This window comes from Polypterus senegalus, chromosome 13, assembly GCF_016835505.1.
Source record: "Polypterus senegalus isolate Bchr_013 chromosome 13, ASM1683550v1, whole genome shotgun sequence".
In the NCBI taxonomy this organism is placed as follows: domain Eukaryota; kingdom Metazoa; phylum Chordata; class Cladistia; order Polypteriformes; family Polypteridae; genus Polypterus; species Polypterus senegalus.
The window spans coordinates 126,927,205-126,949,098 of record NC_053166.1 but is presented as its reverse complement, the minus strand read 5'-3'; the positions used below and the strand labels follow the sequence as shown (position 1 = coordinate 126,949,098).

The 21,894-nt window shown below is 40.2% G+C and overlaps 1 protein-coding gene across 2 annotated transcripts in view; it reads right to left on the bottom strand.

The window, feature by feature from the left end:
* Nucleotides 1–21,894, bottom strand: part of ppl (periplakin) — a 100,791-nt gene that overhangs the window by 25,999 nt on the left and 52,898 nt on the right. For both annotated transcript variants that reach the window (XM_039776304.1, XM_039776303.1), the window contains exons 5-11: nucleotides 20,227–20,352; nucleotides 18,219–18,260; nucleotides 15,805–15,966; nucleotides 10,908–11,015; nucleotides 7,083–7,178; nucleotides 4,292–4,414; nucleotides 815–961 (exon numbers count right to left, since the gene is read on the bottom strand). In XM_039776304.1, coding sequence (XP_039632238.1) covers nucleotides 815–961; nucleotides 4,292–4,414; nucleotides 7,083–7,178; nucleotides 10,908–11,015; nucleotides 15,805–15,966; nucleotides 18,219–18,260; nucleotides 20,227–20,352 — 804 coding nt within the window. The remainder of the gene's footprint in view (nucleotides 1–814; nucleotides 962–4,291; nucleotides 4,415–7,082; nucleotides 7,179–10,907; nucleotides 11,016–15,804; nucleotides 15,967–18,218; nucleotides 18,261–20,226; nucleotides 20,353–21,894) is intronic.

The window sequence follows — 21,894 nt, the reverse complement described above, 5'->3', positions numbered from 1 at the left end:
AGGTTAGTCACCCCATCTCTCTAATCGGAATAATGGCTTACATGACATTTTAGAAATCAGGTTTGTATGAATAACTGAGTTAGTGAAGGTCTTTACATTCAGCCTTTAGAAATGTGAGGCAGCAGCCCTAACCACTGACCACCATGACACCACAAACTGCTATATTAGGGAACCCTTTGTGGTATCATAAAACTGTTGGATCGTCATTACAGAATCCTACATAAATCAAAGTAAGAGACTGAACCCCTTACGAGCATAACTGTGCAAGGTGTGTGCAGTCTGTGAATGAGTATGTTTGTATTTACCCAGCATAGGACTTTAAAAATTGAATTATAATTTCAGGCTTGCTAGATTTGTCAGCTGTCTAGTAATCTGAGGCAGCCTATTGCAGAGACAGCTATATACTAAAAACCTGAATTCCAGTATAAAAAGGATGCCTGACACATTATGCAGAATGCCATACCGCACTCTGTGCTGCTATTAAATGTCATACCTGATTTAGCAGAGTTGCTTTGCTTAGCTCACCAAGTCTTCCTCAGCTGGCTGTTTGTTCTCACAGAAATGTGGATTGACAGTTTTGACTAAAGCCACTGATAGATTCACATACCTGAAAAGAAATTCCTTGCTGCTGGCGCTGCGCCTGCATGTGCGCGCCGTGTCTTGTCCAATTACCATAAATGTCGTTGAGAACTTCATTATCAGCAAGGATTATAAGATCACACTCATATCATTTACTTCAAGTTGGAAAGAAAGTTCAGAGCAGAAAAAAACCCTAACTAAAAAATAAAATCTAGAGGATGCAATGCATTGTTACCTTGTCTCCATCAAAGTCACAGAGTGCCTCAACAGGAACGGGCTTCAGCGGAGTTTCCCTTCGGTATTTCAGAGGCAGCACTTGCTGACTTCGTTTCTGCAAGGACTTGATCACCTCATCATGCTGGTCAAGAGCTTTTATTTGGTCCTGTGGGCAAATCATTGTGAATCTTGTGAGCTTTAGAGAAAACTGACTACATACTGTATTTAATGGCAAAAAAAAAAAAATACAAATAAATTAATAAAATCAATTAACTCATCCCATCCGTCCATTAATGATCTCACTTAATGTAAATATACAGCCACCTAGACTGTGATCAGCTCCTTTAGTTAATGGGCAGCAGCATTAACCGTTGTGCCACTCTACTGCCCTTTATCAGTTCAACATTTGTTTACATAGAAAGGGCACTCCAAAACAAACCTAATACAAAAGTGGTTACCTTTAATTATTAGTTAAATGTTTTTCTTCATAAACCTGATTGGAAGATGTGAGTGTGCAAATGGATGGATGGAAGCAGTTACCTGTCAATTTTAAATAGATCAAACATTAGGCTAACGTGTAGGTGAAACCTTTCAAATGATGAGAGGCAGCAATCTGAAAACTGACTTTAAAAGTTTTAAATTGCTGTGGGTATTTTTGAGCGTTCTTTCAATGTTTCATGTATTTTTTGTAAATGCACCCAAAAAGATGAATGTCACAATTTACACTATAAAGGTGGTGAGGATGTCATAGACGCAATTCCAAATATGAACTGCAGGGGTCACTGCTGATTCAAAGGCCTCCTGATGGGGACTGAGCAGCTATTAAGAAGTCAGCTGTTTTTTAATCAACTTGTAATTTTTTTTATTAGCATGGTTATAAAATTTATAACATATAATGCATACTATATTTGTAAAATCAACTACAAAGAAAACGCAATAAGCATAATTAAACACTCAGAATATACAAGATACATACTAATTCCGGCATTATTTTGCTAAAACTATGAGCAAAACAAGGATCTGGTCTCCAGTATCCACCAGTCCACCTCAGGATGAGTTACAGTACCCAATCAGCTTGATCTACCAATTTTTCGGATATCTAGAACATTAAAACAATTTCAACAATTTTGCAGTAACCCACAGATGAACACATGCATGCCGAATGGCACTGAGGGCCCTGTCCCTGTCAACTGGATTAGCTGTTGCTTATTGACTTGGGCATTCCCAGGTTACAGCCAGCCTGTCTATGTGGGGATGTTAAATGGAGGGTACAGGGCCTGCTGGTAACACCGTATCATCTAGACTCTCCAATTAACCTAATCACTACATCTCTGGCAGCAGACCAGACAATCTGGAGAAGAACTTCATGTGGTTGGACAGAACATGTGAATTCCACCCAGACTATGATAAGCCTGTAATTAGAACACAGGCTTCATTAACTAATGGGCAGCCATTCAACCCATCAGAGCTCACCAACCGTATTCACCTAATTTCTTGAAAATTACATCAGGTCAGCTTTTGAAGGTTCTTAAAATCCTACTATCAACTGCTTTATTTGGTCACTATGTCTATGGTTCTTTGTGTGAAACTTTGTAACATTTCTACAAAATTTGCCATTAAGTTTCTTTCTGTGTTCCTGTTGATGACCTCATGCTTTTTAAGTAGCCTGGTTTCTCTTCTTTGGGCTTTCTGTAGCACTCATCTGTCTACCTTGTAGCTTCGACACAAAATCTGCACACGGTACTTCAGTCGTGGCCTCACTAGTGTGTTATATTGCTTAAGGATAACGTCTTGTAACTTGTACTTCACACATAGATACGCTGAAAAACCTGACGGCCTATTAGTGAAGAGTCCACTATGACTTCCAGGGCCTTCTCATAAGATGTACTTTCATGTTTCAAACCTCTCGTTGTGTATTCAAATCAAATAAGTTTATTTCCTTTGTGTAATACTTTACATTAACCTTTTTTTTATAAATTCAGTTTTCCAGAAGCATGCCCAAGTCTAAATTGTGTTCAGATCCATCCATAATGTGTCAGCCAATTCTACATTATCAGGAATGGATTCTAAATGCTGTGATGGATGGCAGCCGGCGCCATTGTTGTAGGTGCTGCCCTTTTGCAATTGCAATTGCAGGTGCCGTGGGTGGCGTTGGCACAGCGTCTCCCTTTCACATTGTTTTCTTGTTTCAAGAGGAAGCCAGGAACAGGTCGATGGTAACAGCCCTCCACGAAGATGGACAACCCTCGCGGGATAGGACACCTACAAGCTTAGTTGAGGTGGGAGAAATGTGATGTATGGTGGGTTGAGCTATTACCCAGCCGAGACACCTCTGCAATGGAAGGACAGGGGGAGATGACTTATGAAGGGCGCTATCTCCCCTGAACTGCTATTTGGCAGCCCCCCCTGGAGTGTAACGGCACCCCTTGGAGTCCCACAGGGCCATTTGGGACTTGGTATTGGTTGGCTCAGCAGTTCTAGGGATGCCTCCAGGGGGAGCAATGGGAGCTGCAGTAGTTTTTACTACAAATGCTTGTGATGCGCCATCTGTTGGAATGGAAACAATGCAAATGTCTTTGTTAACTGCCATTTGGTATTGGATTTGTAAAAGCAGTGTTAATGTTTGTGATGTGCTGCCTGTTAGAAAGAGAAATGCAATACGTTTTATTACTACAAATGTTTGTAGTGTGCCATAGTGTTGGAATGATAAAGACATAGCAACCAGTTGTTCACACACATACACGTCCCTTTATTAAAGTGTATAACACCATTCACTACAAAAAATGAACACAGTATACTTTAAATAAAGGGTCATCCTTAAATTGCTCACTTTTCTCACTGGTTATGATGGGACTCCATTTCTAAACTTGAAACAAGCTTCCAGAGGCAACCAGTAAGATGTAAGCCCTTAATGAGAACTGAATCCCACCTTGATTAATGAACACTTTTAGGTACCTCATATATATGTGAAGATTTAAGACATTTGGGGTGAATCCTGCTCCGATTGTGGTAAAAGCCTTTGGAAATGCTAGTCATTATGACAGGCACTATATTTGCCGAACAAATGGATGACAGGTGAATCCTAAAAGAGTTCAATAAATCTTTGAGATTGGAACTGTCCTACATGTTGGCCCCGTCACACACTGGGGCCTCTCTGTGCCTGTCAGCCAGGCACTTAGGTACAAGTTCTCACCTGCCAGCGGGGCAGGGTCTGTCTGTCACAGTGTAATTGCAGAGTGAGAGATAAAGAGAGAGATGTTAAAACTGTGAGAAAACAGGCCTGAAATGCTTTCCGCACACCGCACATCACAGTCACACCCTCGCACCAAGCCACACACAAGACTTTTGCCTTAAATACAAACATCGCCGCCCTAAAACTCTCTGATGCTGCACCCATGTTTGTTTATTTGCTTAACTGGAACTTCTGCCAATCTGAATTGCTCCACGTAGCACTTTGTGAAGCTACATGCTGCATAATCAAACAAAAGCTACTCACGTCCAAATCATGGATCAGGGTCTCTGTCTGGTAGATGTCCTTAAATTCAGGATTGTACTTGTGGTTCAACTCATTATCCAGCTTTTTCAGCAAGTCTTGTGTGTCCTTGGCATCTCTGTTGTACTGAAAAAAGAAAGCACTTTCAGACTTTGTCAGGGTATTACCAAATCTTTGTTCATTTCACACAGCATTCTGCCTCATTGTACTGTATTGTAACACAATGGAAGGGTGAAACACAAGGGTGGCGGGAAGTTAAACAGCATTAAATGTTACTCCTAAAATGGAACTGCTCCAAGAGAAACTACTTTGTGCCTCAGTCAGTCTGCTGCTGCCCACCTAACCTCCATGATGACATTTTTGGAAGGCTCAGGAAGTGTAAAAGGCCACCAATTTAAAAATGTACTTTCCGTCAACTAAAGTGACCTCAGCCCACCATAGAGCACCTGGTGCTGTAGTTGGTTCAACCGTAAATGAAAAATGTATACAAAATACAGTATCTGAAACAATTTGAGTCTGGTTTAAAATACTTGACTAACACTTTAGAATAGTTTAGAAACATGGCCAAAATATGTCTTAAGTGCTTAATGAACTACTATATAGCAATCCCCACCCCTCAGCCAGGTTCCATTTTGTTAATTATACAGTAAATAATTACTATTTCATTTCACAGTGGCAGTGTTAGCGCTGCTGCCTTGCAGTAAGGAGAGCAGGGTTCACATCCCAGGGAACTTGCATGTTCTCCCCATGTTTGCGTGGCTTTCCCCTGGGTGCTCCAGTTTCCTCCCACAGTCCAAAGACATGCAGATTAGGTGGCTTGGCAATGCTAAATTGTCCATAGTGTGTGGTTGGGGTGTGTTTGTGTGTTTGCCCTGTGATGGACTGGTTCCCTGGCCGGGGTTCGTTCCTGCCTTATGCCCTATGCTAGCTGGGATAGGCTCCAGTAGACCCCTGCGACCATGTCCAGGACTAAATTTGTCAGAAAACAACTGACTGACTGACTTGGGTGCACACAGGCACATAAACAGCACCTGTGGGAAAAAAAACAAATGAATTCACATCAAACAAAGAATTTAAAAAAACAAAGCAGCAGGAGCAGAAACACAGTCTACCCCTTAAGGGCAAAAGATAAATGAAAAAGACAAGAAGGAACGTGCAGGGAGTACAGCACTTCGGAAACTCTGCTGCAGGGGCTTATCCCCCTCAGGACAGCTAAGGTGAATGCAGTAGAAGTTTATACTTAAACTTAAAGAACTGGTGTCAACCTATCACTAAATGTTAACAGACAGATAAAACAATTGATAGACAGGAAATGAGCAATAGTTGATGATAAACAGACTTGAAAGGCACTATAAAAGATGCAGAATCACACACAAGCTTTAAGACTACAGCATCTCCACAATACAATCTCTACAATAAATGGAAATTAAGTGTGTGTGTGTATATATATAAATATATATATATAAATATATATATATATATATATATATATATATATATATATATATATATATATATATATAAATAAATATATATATATATATATATATATAGTGTATAGTATACACAGGATGGGCTTGCACATGGTCCATTAAGACCTAGGAGGATTAGAGAGGCATGCATGCACTGGCACACATCATGCCAGTATAGAATGGAGGTCACCTCTAGATGGGGCAGAGAGACTTACATGTATGCAGAAAACCATCAATTTGCTAAGCACCAGAGCACCCAAGTGCTACAGAGTGAGATGTTGCCTTGGGCCAGCTTGAAATTCATTCTAAGGATGCTATAAACCATAAGACTTGCATATTTGCAAGGAACACCTAACCCTACCTGTAGAAAAAGAGTATCACCATGGAAGACTGGCAGCAGGCAAACAGACCTCCAGACTGACAGACAGATTCAGGTCTCAGGGTGAGAGAAAGCTGCCCAGATCCAGTGGAAATTCTGGGGCTAACCCTAGGACAGAATGTAAATCCGTCTCAGGCTTTTATACTCGCTGAGTTTGGAGGCGAGTTATGGAAAGTAGAGAAGCACTGGGAGAGCTTGAAAAAGAAGTGCATGTCCTTCATCTCCATCTGCTCCACTCCCCCTATCCCCTCCTCTATACAGTGCCAACTTTGATGATGAAGGCTGCACAGCTGAAACACTTTGTCTGTAACCTTTTGTTTTTCAGCATGGAAATACCATACCATACCATTTTCTAAGCCCACTTAATCCTAGGCATGATCACAGGGGAGCTGGAGCCAAGCCCAACAAGCATGGGGCATAAGGCAGGAACAATCCCTGGATAAGGCACTAGCCCATCGCAGGGTAAACACACACATGCACAAATTGCTATTTTTTCCCTTCGCAATTACAAAGAGCAACCCCCAAACTCCATCAACGGCTTTACCAAAAATGGAAAGCAAATTTACTTTTCATTAATTTAATATCTGTTTTTTCTTAACCTGTTTTACTACTTATGATTATATATTTTAACTTCACCGTGTTTCCTTCTTCTTTTGACAATTTATTTACTAATCCAGTTCCGCTTGTTTTGGCATTAATACCCATGTCCTGTGTTTCTTTTTTTAAGTTTGTACCTACACTGACACCCACGATCATCTATACTGTACACACCATTTCATAATTCTGTAAACCCAGCTGTCAGATCTTCAACATAAGACAAACAGGAAAGAGTACAGGGAGTGCAGGCCATTTTTTTACTCCATTCAATTACTTTTTTACGGAAGACCAAAAGCAGGATTCTAGGTGAACCCCCGCACCATGTGAGTTAGACATGCTCACTCACTTTGTGGTAGTCGTTCATGTACTTGAGGTGTTGCTCTTCACAGATCATCAGGTTTAGGTATTGCTTCCAATCAGCGTGTACAGCCTCTGCGTGTGCCTGTGAAAACATGAATTGGACAATGAGAGGAACAGTTAAATTAAATTAAGGTCATCTGCTAAAAGCACACTTTTAACAATGTATGACACATCATTGAGACTGAAATGCTTCAGTTTCATATGCTCAGTTTCAGTACTGAGGAAGAACGCAAAAAGCACAGAACCGCTTATGCCAAGATCAACTAGGTGCTTTCAATTGAACTCGCATTTGAGACCCCCATATAACGTATAATGACAGATTTCAACAATTCTTGGTCGTCTGGTCTGTCTTTAGTTATAGGAATACACCCGCTAGAAGATTATGCTCACTAAGTACATTACACTTCAACCGATTTACACTCATGACTCTCTGAACCTTGGATCTTGCAGAATTCCCAGGAAGAAAAACATCATTTCAGAACAAACACGGCAGGTGAGAGTCATGTTCAGCTTGCTCTGATAGTTTGTAGTGAAGGATCAAAAAAAGAAAAAATGTGCTTGAAGCCATACCCAAGAAGACAGGGTTACCATTGTTTGTACATCTTGGAGGTCTCTCATTGACTAACAGTCTTTTGTGTCCCCCCCATATTATAGGATTTGGAGTTGTAAATGCTGAACATGTTTAATGCTTAAATTTTAAAGCCAGGGTAGCTCTGATGAGCTTGGAAGCAAATTGGTGATGTTATAATTAACCACTACACACCTCACATTTTGGATAGTCTGGGAAGATAATTGTTTATAGCCTGCCTGAAATTGGGACAACTTTTGCAGTTGCTGTACAGGTTAAATCTGGACAAAATCTGGGCCAGTTATTCGGTAATTGTTGATCTGCTGGTTCCTAACCTCAAAAATCATGAAAACATATTGTACTGACTCAAAAAGAGATGGGAGGATTTTTAATGAATCAAGAATCCAAGCCAAGGTTGTAGCCAAAATTTTAGAATATTGTTTGTGCCAAAAAAGAAATGTCCATCCAATGTGTCAACTTCATTGAAAGGCAATACATATGCAAGTGGGCTATTTAATCCTGCCCCGGTTTTATCATGTCATACTTAAAAACCTATAACAACCAAATGGTCGGTTGCATTTCACTAATGGCACAAACTTTCCATGTTAGTTTGAAATGCAATATAAAAACGTTCATATCCATAGATCACGTGTGACAACTAAAAGCAAATCAGATGTATTGCATTTAAATTAGCGGCAGCTCTGTGTGTTTTGTATTTCAATTCAAGACTACAATTTAATTGTACTAAAACTAAATGAACAATCAGCATGAAAATGTAGGGGGCAAGGGACATCAACAGTTGGAGAAAGAGGCGTTCCAATCATGAACGTGTTGTACTTCGAAAGAAGGTGAGCAAGGAAGTGGATAAGGCAGGGGATTTGCTGTCTCATTGAACGGGTGGAAGCTGGCAATCTAAATGATGATTTCATTTTCTTCCATGTTGAAAGAAAGGAAAAATTATACAGTATCTGTTTATCACAGAGGGTATGAATACAAAGCTAGGAAGAAACAAAGCTTGTGACGCTAACAAATGTTTCACTAAATTCTGTATTTAGTTAAAATCGCTAACAACCCACACCTAAAAAAGTTACTACACTGTTTAATTTAACATGTATAAAAAGAAAACAACTTTAGACAGCTTAACATAACAGTAACTTTTTAAGTGAGACCTAAAACACTCTTTTAGCCATTTCAGTTAACCATTCCACAGTCCACATTGATTAAACTTGTACTTGCTACCAGAATACAGAAACATTTAGAAGAAGAAACTTTCTTTCCTCAACTGTCCCACCTTCTGACTCTGATTTGTGTCATGCATATACACCCAATGATCACCATCCGAGCTTTTCCCAGGTATGTGGTACCACTCTGGGTCAAGTGGTGGAGCACCCAGTTAGGTTCAGTTGATAGCGTGATGACCTGAGTGAAGAAGCTCCACATCTATTGACCCAACGACACATCCTGATTAATGGCAGTTTACATGGCAACTGTTTTCATTTTCACACCATCGTGCGTCTGTTTTGTTTATAAAGACTGAGAGTAAACGGGGAGGGCCAAGTTGGCACCCCAAAATTCTTCTGTTGTTTAGGCCATCTTTACATCAGCTGACCATATTGGTTGTCTCGAATCGAAACTCAATATACACAGAGCTACTGCTAAGTGAAATGCTTTACGTCTGCTTTTCTTTTTATTTATGATGTGATATCTATGAACATAAATTCAAATGCAGTATGCTTTTGAGAATAAAATTACCATAGTGAGAAGCAATTGATTGTCAGGTTGATATGTTTGTAATTATGGCACAATAAAACCATGACAGAGTCAAATGTGAACTGCATTTCAATGTAGGTAATACATTGGATTGCATTTAATTTTGGCATGAATAATCAAACATTCAAAATCTCTAACAGATGTCAATCTTAAAAAGTGAGTCAAAATAGCAAAGGTTGCAGAAAGAAAAGCAAAATAATATACCAGAAAAGAATTGGACGAAAAGATTATCACAAACTAATGCTGTTAATATCCTAATATTGGATGTGTGACATCACATGTGGTGCACTCCCGGTTCCTTCTAGAAATGATTTTAATGAAACCAATAAGCTAAAGTGAAGTGGACAAAAAATGATGCTCTGGGAGAGAGGTAAAAGAAATCTTTTCTTAGCCGACTTCTATGAACAAATTAAAATGAAATGAACAAATTAAAAATGAACTCTCTACTCAGAAAAACCCAAAATAGATCTGTTAAGGGTGGCACGGTGGCGCAGTGGTAGCACTGCTGCCTCGCAGTTAGGAGACCCGGGTTCGCTTCCCGGGTCCTCCCTGCGTGGAGTTTGCATGTTCTCCCCGTGTCTGCGTGGGTTTCCTCCCACAATCCAAAGACATGCAGGTTAGGTGGATTGGCGATTCTAAATTGGCCCTAGTGTGTGCTTGGTGTGTGGGTGTGTTTGTGTGTGTCCTGCAGTGGGTTGGCACCCTGCCCAGGATTGGTTCCTGCCTTGTGCCCTGTGTTGGCTGGGATTGGCTCCAGCAGACCCCCGTGACCCTGTATTCGGATTCAGCGGGTTAGGAAATGGATGGATCGATGGATAGATCTGTTAAAGGCCAAAAAAGGTCTCTGCAACTTCCACCAAAAATTAAAGTAAATTCCAGATCATACCACACACATATACTCTAAAACTGCTTGATCCATTTCAGGAACAGAGGTGTTAGTCTCAGTAGATTCAGCCACACGGTTGGGAACAACCCTGGACAGGGTGCTAGTCGCTCACTCTCAGAATTAACTTGTCAGTCCTGCAAATCTTTAGAGATCTTTAGAGTAAAACCAGATTTCCGCAAGGAAATTCACACAAACAAATACAGCACTTGACCTTAGAACACAGGATCCATGATACAGCAGCAGTAACACCATGATGTCAAAAATCAATTCTGTTTTTAATTTATTATGTAACATTTTGATTTACTATTTTATTGGTGAGATCAGTAATGAGCCAACAGATTAATTAGGTAATGAATAAATCAAGTAATAATTAAATAGTTGACTATTTCATATTTTCATTTATTAATTCATTCATTCAGTCATTTTCCCTTTTACTTTAAATTAATGGCATGTGAAGTGGAACTGACTAAGCAAACTATGACACATGCAAACTAAAAACTTTTGAACCAACATTTCAGTGAATAGAATAGGCAAATGTGCAAAATGCAAACGAGAACGACAAAACTTTACGTCAAAGTCGGGTTTACCTCAATGGCATTTTTTCCAGGGTGATTTTCAGTCAGTAGGTTTTGGGCATCCTCATGAAGTTTGGTCACAGTAGCTTCTTTTGGTTCCAGGTGCTTGTTAATAAAATTCTGTCAATAAAGTGCAAATGGAATTAATCGTGAAAATGAGTCCCACCAATGTGAAAAATTCCTTTAGAATCAGTTAATTTCAGTTCAGGCTTTAGGCAGAGATTAGCCCAGCATGGAATACCAGTCTATTACTGGACATACCCATTTACATCACTCAGATCAGGCCAATAAATCTAACCTTCATTTCTCTGGAATGAGCGAGGAAAACTGTAATTCACAGAGAAAATGTATATGGACATCAGATGAACACCACATAGACAGGAAATGTGATGAAATCTCAGCTCAGAACTACATAGTAAAGTGTCACGCTATTAATGAACCACTATCCCTACAGAGCAATGCAGCTTTGGAGTTTCATTCTCCCCTATTCAACAGTACCAGGACCAGTCATCTTCATATGCCAAGATCAAAGAGAGCATGAAACTTGAGTTTGGGGTCCATGATGGCTTAGTTCTAAAACAGGAAATATATGCAGATATAATTAAGGGTCATGGGTAGGAGGAGCATAAATGAGGGCTGCTCCCTATTCCTGCAACACTGAGTGCAAGGCAGGAACAGCCATGAACAGAAAGCGTGTATGTCATTTTCTCCCTCTTACACATTAACACTTTAACACTTGAGATCACCAATTAACCTAAACTTCACATCTTTAGAGATGTGGAAGAAAAATATGGGCAGACATGAATTGTAAATGTAGATTCCACATAGACATCAACCAGGCATGAGATTTCAACCTGGGATGCCTAATCCATCTTCTTCTATAATACGTTACCGTATTATAGCTGTTCATTTGTCTGTCCAGGATTTTAAATCACATATAGCTCGCAAACTGTTTGACCTATTGACTTGAAATTTGGTACATATATACTACGTGACCTCTACTGTCTGCTTTCGGGTGATGATTTTTATCACTCTTTTTATTTTCATTTTATTTTATTGTAGAATCAACTCTTGGCAGCGCACAGCAGGGCAGCTGTGCAGCGCATGTGTATGGACACCTTTCTCATTACCTCCCACCTTCGCCACTACTTCCCCACCTCTCCAATATTTTAAAGCATTCTTGAGGCAGATTGAAGACTTAAGTTCCAACTTAAGTGAAAAATTCAAGAAAACGTACTAAGTAATTGCAACACAAAAATTAACTTAATCAGTTTTAGCGCGAAAAGATGCAGAGGAAATAAGAGAAGAAGCGGGTCGCTGGGGTGCAGAAAAGAAGAGCTGCTCAGGAAGCAGCAAGCGCATCAAACTCTGAGCAAACGAATGCTAAGCATACAGAGAAAGAGTATGAAACCTGTAAGTCGAGTGTATTCACTGCACATTATCATGCAGTGCGCCATTACTGGTATTATATACTAGCAAAATACCCGCGCTTCGCAGTGGAGAAGTAGTGTGTTAAAGAAGTTATGAAAAAGAAAAGGAAACATTTTAAAAATAATGTAACATGATTGTCAATGTAATTCTTTCGTGACTGTTATGAGTGTTGCTGTCATCAAGGATTTGATTATCATTATTTCTTTCAATCAGGTTCGTATTTGGAGGATGTGTTGTGTTTAGGTTACATTCCGTGTTTGTTAACCATTGTAAAGATAACAGGTTTCATTCATCGAAGTGTTCACTACCCAAATCAGTACTCGTGAATCTAATATGTTTAACCGGCATTCCTGGTATTATGTTGTGGATTTGCCTGCGAATATTTAGCGGCAGAGTGTCTATGAACTTGTGGATTTTTTTGCAAGTATTTGGCGGCAGCATCACGAAGTTGTTTTCGTCTAGCTGCAACAGAAAATGTAGCACGATGTCTGACACGCCTCCTTTTTACTGTTTTCTCACAGCTTGGATTGCTGCTGTAATAATCGGTTTGAGTTTCATGGTTTGTTTCAATTACGTTAGTATTTGCAGGACTTGTGTTGAAGTGACATTCGGCATCTGTCAAGCGTTAGCGTTGTAAGCATACAACCGGCTTCATTGATAACTTCACATCCAGCTTTTGAGAGTTGAAACATTCATAAACATCAAAGTGTCTACTACTGAAATCGTCACCTGTGAATCTAAGATGTTTAAGAGGCATTGGCGATTCTCCCAAGGTGTAAAATATTTGGCCATTTTGGTACAGCCAACCGAACAATTCGGCGGCAGCCATCAACTCACATGCAGAAGCATAGGTGAAGGGCTTAAGCATTTCACTCTTATAGTGCCCCTGTGTAGTATAATTATCTCCTGTACCGTCATCAGTCCACACCTTGAACCTGCCCCAGTCATTCAATACATAAGACACAATGTTCCACCGGATATCAAGAGTGAGCCTGATATGGCCGTGCAATATGTAACACAGAGAATGGGAAAGGCAGCCGGCATCTCCGGGCATGAAAACCACTCGGTAAGTGACAGTTCTTTGATCGATGGTGATCACCTCGATAGACATCTCACCACCCAAATCGCTACTTGTGAATCTAAGATGTTTAACAGGCATTCCCGGTATTAACTTGTGGATTTGCCTGCGAATATTTAGCAGCAGCGTGTCTATGAACTTGTGGAATTGCCAGCGAGTATTTAGCGACAGCGTCTCTATGAACTTGTGGATTAGCCCGCGAGTATTTGGCGGCAGCGTCAAGAAGCTGTTTCCATCTAGCTGCATCAGAAAATGTAGCACGACGTCTGACACGCATCCTTTTTACTGTTTTCTCACAGCTTGGACTTCTGCTGGCGGACGGCCTTATATGGGCAGGCAGTCAATTACGTGGGAGGCGTGGTGATGGGGGACGCAACTCCGCCTCACACGGCAACCGAGCTGCAGGCTATGGACGTATATATGTACGTAAGTAGGGTTCAGTTATGACTGTTACGCGTAGAATTTTGAAATGAAACCTGCTTAACTTTTGTAAGTAAGCTGTAAGTAATGAGCCTGCCAAATTTCAGAAACCACTCGGTAAATGACAGTTCTTTGATTGATGGTGATCACCTTGATAGACATCTCACCACCCAAATTGCTACTTGTGAATCTAAGATGTTTAACAAGCATTCCCGGGAATTAACTTGTGGATTTGCCTGCGAATATTTAGCGGCAGCGTGTCTATGAACTTGTGGAATTGCATGCGAGTATTTAGCAACAGCATCTCTATGAACTTGTGGATTAGCCTGCGAGTATTTAGCAGCAGTGTCTCTATGAAGTTATGGATTTGCCTGCGAGTATTTAGCGACAGCGTGTCTATTAACTTGTGGATTTTTCTGCGAGTATTTGGCAGCAGCGTCACAAAGTTGTTGCCATCTAGCTGCATCAGAAAATGTTACACGACATCTGACACGCATCCTTTTTACTGTTTTCTCACAGCTTAGATTTCTGCTGACGGACGGCCTTATATGGGCAGGCAGTCAATTACGTGGGAAGCGTGGGAATGGGGGATGCAATATAAGCAGGCACCCAACTACATGGGAGGCGTGGTGATGGGGGACGCAACTCCGCCTCACACGGCAACCAAGCTGCAGGCTATGGACGTATATATGTACGTAAGTAGGATTCAGTTATGACCGTTACGCGCAGAATTTCGAAATGAAACCTGCTTAACTTTGTAAGTAAGCTGTAAGGAATAAGCCTGCCAAATTTCAGCCTTCTACCTACATGGGAAATTGGAATTAGTGATGCGTGAGTCAGTGAGGGCTTTGCCTTTTATTAGTATAGATATACTGTATATATACTGTATAGTATATATATATATATATATATATATATTTATATATATATATATATTGTCACACACGTGTGCATAGGAGGCAGCTGAAGGGCTTAGAGAGGACTGATTATACATCTGCCCATTATGCTGACGCTCTTTCTGAGTTCCCTACAGGTCTTTCCCGGGAAATCCCACCAGGAGCCACCACCTCGAAGTGGGGCACACCATTTCCGGTCCCGACCCCGAGGACGACATCACTTCCGGTCCCGGCCCCGAGGAAGACTTCACTTCCGCCCAACGTCCTATAAAGCCTCCCGCCTTTGCTCTGGGAGGCAGTTCTGTTTTGGACTCTGTCGTGTAAACTTGTCTACATGAATCATTTGCTTTTGCAGCCAGGAAACCGCATTAAATGGGTGGCTGCCCCAAACCTTGCCCTGCCTCGAGTCTCTTCTTGTTACAATTTATATACACACACTAGTGTTGAAACGTTTGGGATCACCCAAGAATGTTCATGAAATCAATCCTTTTTTCAGAAATACCCACTCTATCGATTTAGCCTGATGCCACTCAGTGGACTGATTAACCAAACTGTAGGCATACAATATGTAGCGGCAAATTCGAGAAGTACACCTTATTCCTGTATTCTTGACCCATTCTTGGAATTTTTGGGTCCCGCCTTGTATATATGCATATTTACTGTCATTTCAGTTAATATCAACCCCCAAATATACACACTCCGGAGAAAGTCACACTATTAAATAAACACGTAGCAGCTCAACAGGACTGTCTCCAACAGGTAGAATGAAGGCTTCTTAGATATCCCCTATCCCTGTTCTGACTGCACACAGTCTGCTAGGCCTGTGATCTCGGCTAATGACGCACTACTCATTCAGTGACCACCCTGAGGGATGAGGGGTCCTTATGATTAGCTTTTTGAACTTGGTTTTCTATGCAACATTCCTTGCAATAATGTGTCCTATGTAAGGCAGTATATAAATGAAAGAATGAGTGATTGAGTGCTCTTGTAGCTATAGTGAGAAATCACTCTGCTGGAGACAGGTCTGATCTTGGCCCCTGTTGTGCCCTTTGCACCAGTGCTCTGTGACACTTCTTGTCATTACCTCATACTGCCTCTGCCGAGACATATAATCCAGGTTTTTATCACTCCAGTCATAACTGATTCGGTCCTCCTGCTGCTGGTCCAGCCAGTAAAGCTCATTGGTGCACCGCTGCATGTAGTCGCGCAGGCTGTTCAGGTCATTCTGCCTTGCCTGAGAGTTATTCTGCAGATAAAAAAGGCACAATGGGTTGCTTGAGTCAAACATATCATTAGTAATTAAAAAAATAAATAAAAAGCTCTGCGGGGGAGAAAACAAACTCTATGAGGTCTGAATCCACCATACAGACATGGTAAGGAGTGACCAGTGGTACCAGTGGGGTTTGTGGCTGGGTGGAGAGCTGGGGCAGTTTTGTGTGATTTTGTAGCAGGATGATAATCGGAGTGTCTGATAGTTTGGGACCTCACTATAGTGGGCCAAGCTGTGCTCCAAATGAAAGAGGATTATTGAAACTTCAAAGGTGTGGCCGTAGTTTGAAAAATTACTATCAAATAGACACATGCTAGTCTTTTGAAGAATGTCTCATATGCTTCTGTTGTCATGCTAGTGGCATCACAAGTCATGACTGTCTGTTGTCATGGGGTAGCAACATGCATAGAAACCACAAGCTATGCAGCTCAAAATAGTGGTGTGCCAAGAGGTAAAATATTGCAAATAAACTGAAAACGGCCCCAGTAAAGAAAATGAATTACAAAATTGAATTCAGTATATTCAGAAAACCCATATAATTAAGAAAACCACTGAAATGTGTGAAATAATTAAGAGAAAAATTAGAAACTATTCATATTCACAATAGCATATGCAATTAAGAATTTCACTGTATTCTGTACGTGTACTAATCTTCCACGTTCATAAAAAGAAAAGTGTCTGTGTGTCCATCCGGCTGCTGTGTCTATGTCAATCCAACAGATAGCACACCACAAACATTAACACTGCTTTTATGAATCTCATACTAGATGGCATACAACAGAGACATATGCATTGCATTTGTCATTCCAACAGACGGTGCATCACAAAGTTTTTGTAGTAATGAATTGCATTACTACAAATGTTTGTGAGGCGCCATCTGCTGGGCTGACAAATGCAATGCATTTTCTTGCCACATTACAAGATACATTCCAAAATGGTGCACTACAAACATTAACGTGTAGGTCCATGTTGATTTTCTTATATTTCAACAAGTCTTAGACAGGTAGCACAGCTAGTGACACTATAAACCTACAAACATTCACTCATCTGTCCATCATTCCTTATTATTATTATATATGGGATGTTGGAACCTTTTCTGGGTGAACTTGGCAACATGGAGAAACCTGCACTGATGGAGCTCAAGCTGCCACGTGGCAATGCTATGTATTTGCTCATCTTGACAGTAAAATTATTAATTTAGCAATAGCAAAAACAATAAGCAGTCTGCCTTGTAATATTGTGAGCTGTTTTACAGGCAGGGCTACTTCTTAAAATAAAAAAATAAATTCCTAAAAACATCTTATATAAAGCGATAAATGCAAATGTGACTAAAGTGACAAAATTCTGGTCTGCTCTCACCGTCTGAAAGGCTCTGGCACTCCTCAGAGACCACTACTGACCCCCTGAGCTTTCAAAGTGTACTCAGAGTGACTAGAAGTCGGGTCTTTTTTTGGGAGTAAACCAGGAGAGGAGGCCTTGCCAGGTTCAGAAAAAGGTCAAATCTGCAAGATCTTTCACACCATTTCAAAGTCAAACCGAGAAGAAAAACTAAAGTAAAAAAAAAAATGACAGGCCAGAGTCCAAACCAAAAAGAAACAAAGCAGTGAGAATACAGAAACTAACCACAAAGGTGGCCACCACAATCCATAAACTCAGATAGGTGAATGATCTCATGAGTGACCTATTAAACCCATCACATTGATAACATGGGTCATGATCTCTGAAAGCTCGCCACTAAAATGAGATGCTCTAACTATGTGAGGAAAAAATAGCGGCAATCACAAATAACCAAGATGGCAGCAAAAACAGTACAAAATAATTCATAACAACTAAAGTAAATTTTGAATCAAAATATTAATGGTAATGTAGAATTTAGAGCTCAAGAAACTCCCAAAACATGTGCTTGTAAATTTGTCCAGAACAAAGACATAAAAAATTAACAATGAACCCATTTGTAACACAAAAGCCAGTATAGAAGTTTGAGAAATTTAAACACTGAGGAAGGAAAGAGAATGGTCTTCACCATGGCATCCTCTGACATTAAAAATCCAAGACAAGGTATTTGTTCCTTAAAGGCCCCACGTTTTGCATGTTTTGTGGCCTGAAACAAAATCCTTAGTGGTGGTGAAGGGTGGCACAGTTACAGTCTTAGGAAATGCAAAACAGCACGTACTTGTCTGATAAAATAAGAAACTGTATAGAAGTAAAAAACCGGCGCCTTTGCTTACCAGCAGTTTGTTGTATTTAACATTTACGCCACTGACATATTCCTGAAAAGACAAAGAGAAAAGAAAATTAAGGCTCACACAGAGAGACTTGACAATGAAAAGCAAACTTTACTAAACAAAGCAATATTCAATTCAGATGTGATCTAACTGAATCTTTTAAGGCTGTGAAAAAGCACACTTAATCCTCTCATTCCTTCCATCCAGCCCTCGGTCTACTTTCTGTACCCACTTTGTCCAAGTCTAGGTTGTAGACAGTCTGAGCACAGAGTTGGCTGAAAGGCTGGAATCAACCCAGGAGAGGACGTCAGTCACTCACCTACACATGTACACTCACTTACACATGGCCCACTTGGAGTCATACAGACAACTATCTTCATGATGTGGAGAGAATAAAATAGTTACGTTAGGAGCTAATCTAAAAACAAATGATTCTAATAAAATCTGAGGCCACATTTATTCAAACAGCCTCTGGCAACTAAGCAGCCTGGGACCAAGACTCAGTCCTTCTTGGAGTACATTCACTCACACGCCACACCAGTTTACAGTCAACAGTGGACATAACACTTAGATGTTTGGGATGTGACAAGAGTGCCACCCATGCTGACATGAGGAAACATGCAAGCTACACAAAGGCAAGGTCAGTCATTCATTTTCTGAACTCTCACAATTTAATTTTAGGATTATGGGCAATTAGAGCCTAACTAACTGGCATTAGATTCTAGACACTGAGGAATAACCCATGCCTTGGCCTCGGCACACTCATTCATTTGTCACGTGTGCTTGGAGCTGTCAACTAAATTCACACACAGGTTTTTGTGATATGGTGGAGAAGTAGAGTACACAAAGAAAAAGCCACAGGGAGAACATGCAGAATCCACACTGACAGTGACTAGGCAGGCAGCACCACTAACACCATTGCCAGTACCGCTTTCTAACAGAATTATTGAAAGAGAAAATAGTGTCATTTATTCCAGCGGAACAGGAGTTTCCAATCTTGGCCCTACAATCTGTACTCTTCTGGTCCAGAGCCAGTATAGCCTCATTTAACTTTAACCGCTTAACCGCTAATGCACAACCGATGCGATTGACTGACTGAAGAATCCATGGTTTCTAGAAGCCCAGGCTTACACAGCTAGTATATTTATTAAAAGTCACCTTTACAGATTATTTTAAACTGGGTTTTTTTAATAAACATTCATGCCGATTTCTTCTAACAACATATGAAAAAATATACATCTTTGAAAAAATCAATTTTATTCTAATAGGAGACAGTTTGAAGTAGTAGTAAAACTACTTTTATAGCACTCAAAGTCAACTTTATTTCCACATAATACTTTTATTGGAATAAATCTGTTTTCAAAAGGTAAAGTGGATTGTAAACGGAGATAATTAATAAAAAAAATGTTTGTAATAAAATTTCAAGGCATTCAAAAATCGAACAAGTCTAGCCAGGTTGACTTAATCAGGATGTATCACCCTCGGGAGGTTTATCAGGCTCGAGCAACAGGGGGAAACCCCCGACACACTGGAAAGACTGGTTGGCCTGGGTGGGCCTGACCGTTGCCTAGACGGAGTTAGGGAGATCGAGTCTGACCAGTGCAGTCTGTTGTCTAGGGGCAAATTCAGGGTCTTTGCCCCTTTATGGGTGTCTAGGGGCATAAGTAGGATCTTATCTCCTCTATGGGTGTTTAGAGGCATTCTTTTTTGAGCTCACCCACTTTCATTTATCTTCAACTTATTTCAGTCAGTGCTTGACTTGGAACCAAATTACTGCCTTTAAACTATGGAATGTCAACATCTTCTTCCCCATGGTGTTGCACATTTGCTGTTATACATATTTTGTAGTGAATAAATAAATAAAAGATCTGGAGCTCGACTCAATATATCAGTGGCTTAAGCCCTTGAAGATCCTCCTTCCCGACGCCCTGTCCACCGCCCCAGTCTTTTAAGCTCATAGCTCTCCCATAAATGTCCTCAGAGGTATTCACATCCCTGATAATGCACTCACCTTATTCTGATTTTGGTTAATATGAGGAGCAATGGCTTCTACTTCACTGTGGAACAGGATGTGTTCCTCCACTTGTTTATCTACAGAGGGCAGGTCAGCACCAAAACCCTTGTTATTTAGGGCAGCCTAAAAAAAAAAGAGAGAGAGAGAGAGACCCAATTTACACTGGATTGTTTTGTCAAAAGGGTGGGCTGCACACCCACTAAATATTATTTTATAAATGCATATGAATATCCATGATTCAATTCCGTCATTTTTACTACATTTAAGACCTTGCCTAATGAGCACTTTACGCAAAAATGCAAAATATTTGATGAAAGCTGGCAACAATATACGAGTCTGCGCTTTTATTCTTCTATCATAAATAATGAACCCGTAAATTCCCAACCTGAAAATGAAATGATCAAAGTACTGACCCAAACTCGACCCTACTCTATTAGTAACAACAGCAAAAAAAACATTTGAACATCAATTCAATAAACACTTACTGAAATACCAGAGGCAATCCAAATACGTAAAATTCCTGCCATAATGGGTACATCTTTACCATGCAGTTAATGAAACAGAAATCACAAACTTGTTTTCAGTGTTTCTTTACATGCAAGTGTTTTGACCCAATTAAATTAAAAAGGTGTTATCAGGCCTAAATAAATAAACTGAGTTTTTCATTGATTTGGCACATTTTGTGCATGAAGAAGTAAAATTGAGTCCACTGTACTATGACTGAGCCAGCTGATTTTATAACAAGACTTGTTTTGTTGAAGTTGTGCTTGCTACTTGTAAATGTTACGGAGATATAAAGAACTGCCCTCGTAAGTTTGTACAGGTGGGGGAAACTTGTTTTCGGAAAAATGACCTCGAGGGGGAAACTGCGTCTCAGCAACATGCTACACTGCTGGTTATTGGCTTACTGTTTACATTTGTTTATTATTTTATTGCTTTTAGTCAGGTATCAATCTACACCTACTGATTAAAAATCTTTTTTTTTGACCTGCTCACACTCAACTCATGCATCAGCAATACAGCACAAGGGTGGTCTACACTCTATGTTTTGGCATTCAAGATTTATGAAATTAATAAAAAAGAAAACCACACTCCCACCATCATCTGTCTGTGTCTGTTAAACTGTATTTTAAATACTGTATGTATTTGTCCTACTACCAGTTTGTTTTTTACGGTCATCCAGTATGTGCAATCTACCATATTTGTGCCAATTGACCACTTTGAGCTGCCATGAAAATTGCCACTGCAATACCTCTAATAATTTCATAAAATGATTCACAACATACTTTGATGAGATGTTGACAGTAGAAAAAAAATTACCAGTAAAAATTATTGATGTTGTCTAAAGAAATGACAATAATTCCCAACTGAGGGCCTGACAGCACATAGAAGACTCTGTCTAGCTTTGCTGACGTTTGAGGTGTGACAGCTGTCGAAACGCTAAAGCACTGCATTTATTAAAACTTACTTAACAAAATGCCTTTCTCCTAAAGTGGATGTCACATTATGTAACTTCTAGATGTGAGGTATGTCAGATTTACCAAGCACAGTTGTTGATTTCAGTACTGGGACTGTGTCAGTTTAAACAATTGACAATCACTGCCCATGTCACCTTCACTGACTGCTTATTCTGCTCCCTTTTCCTGACAGCCAATAATGCGCTGC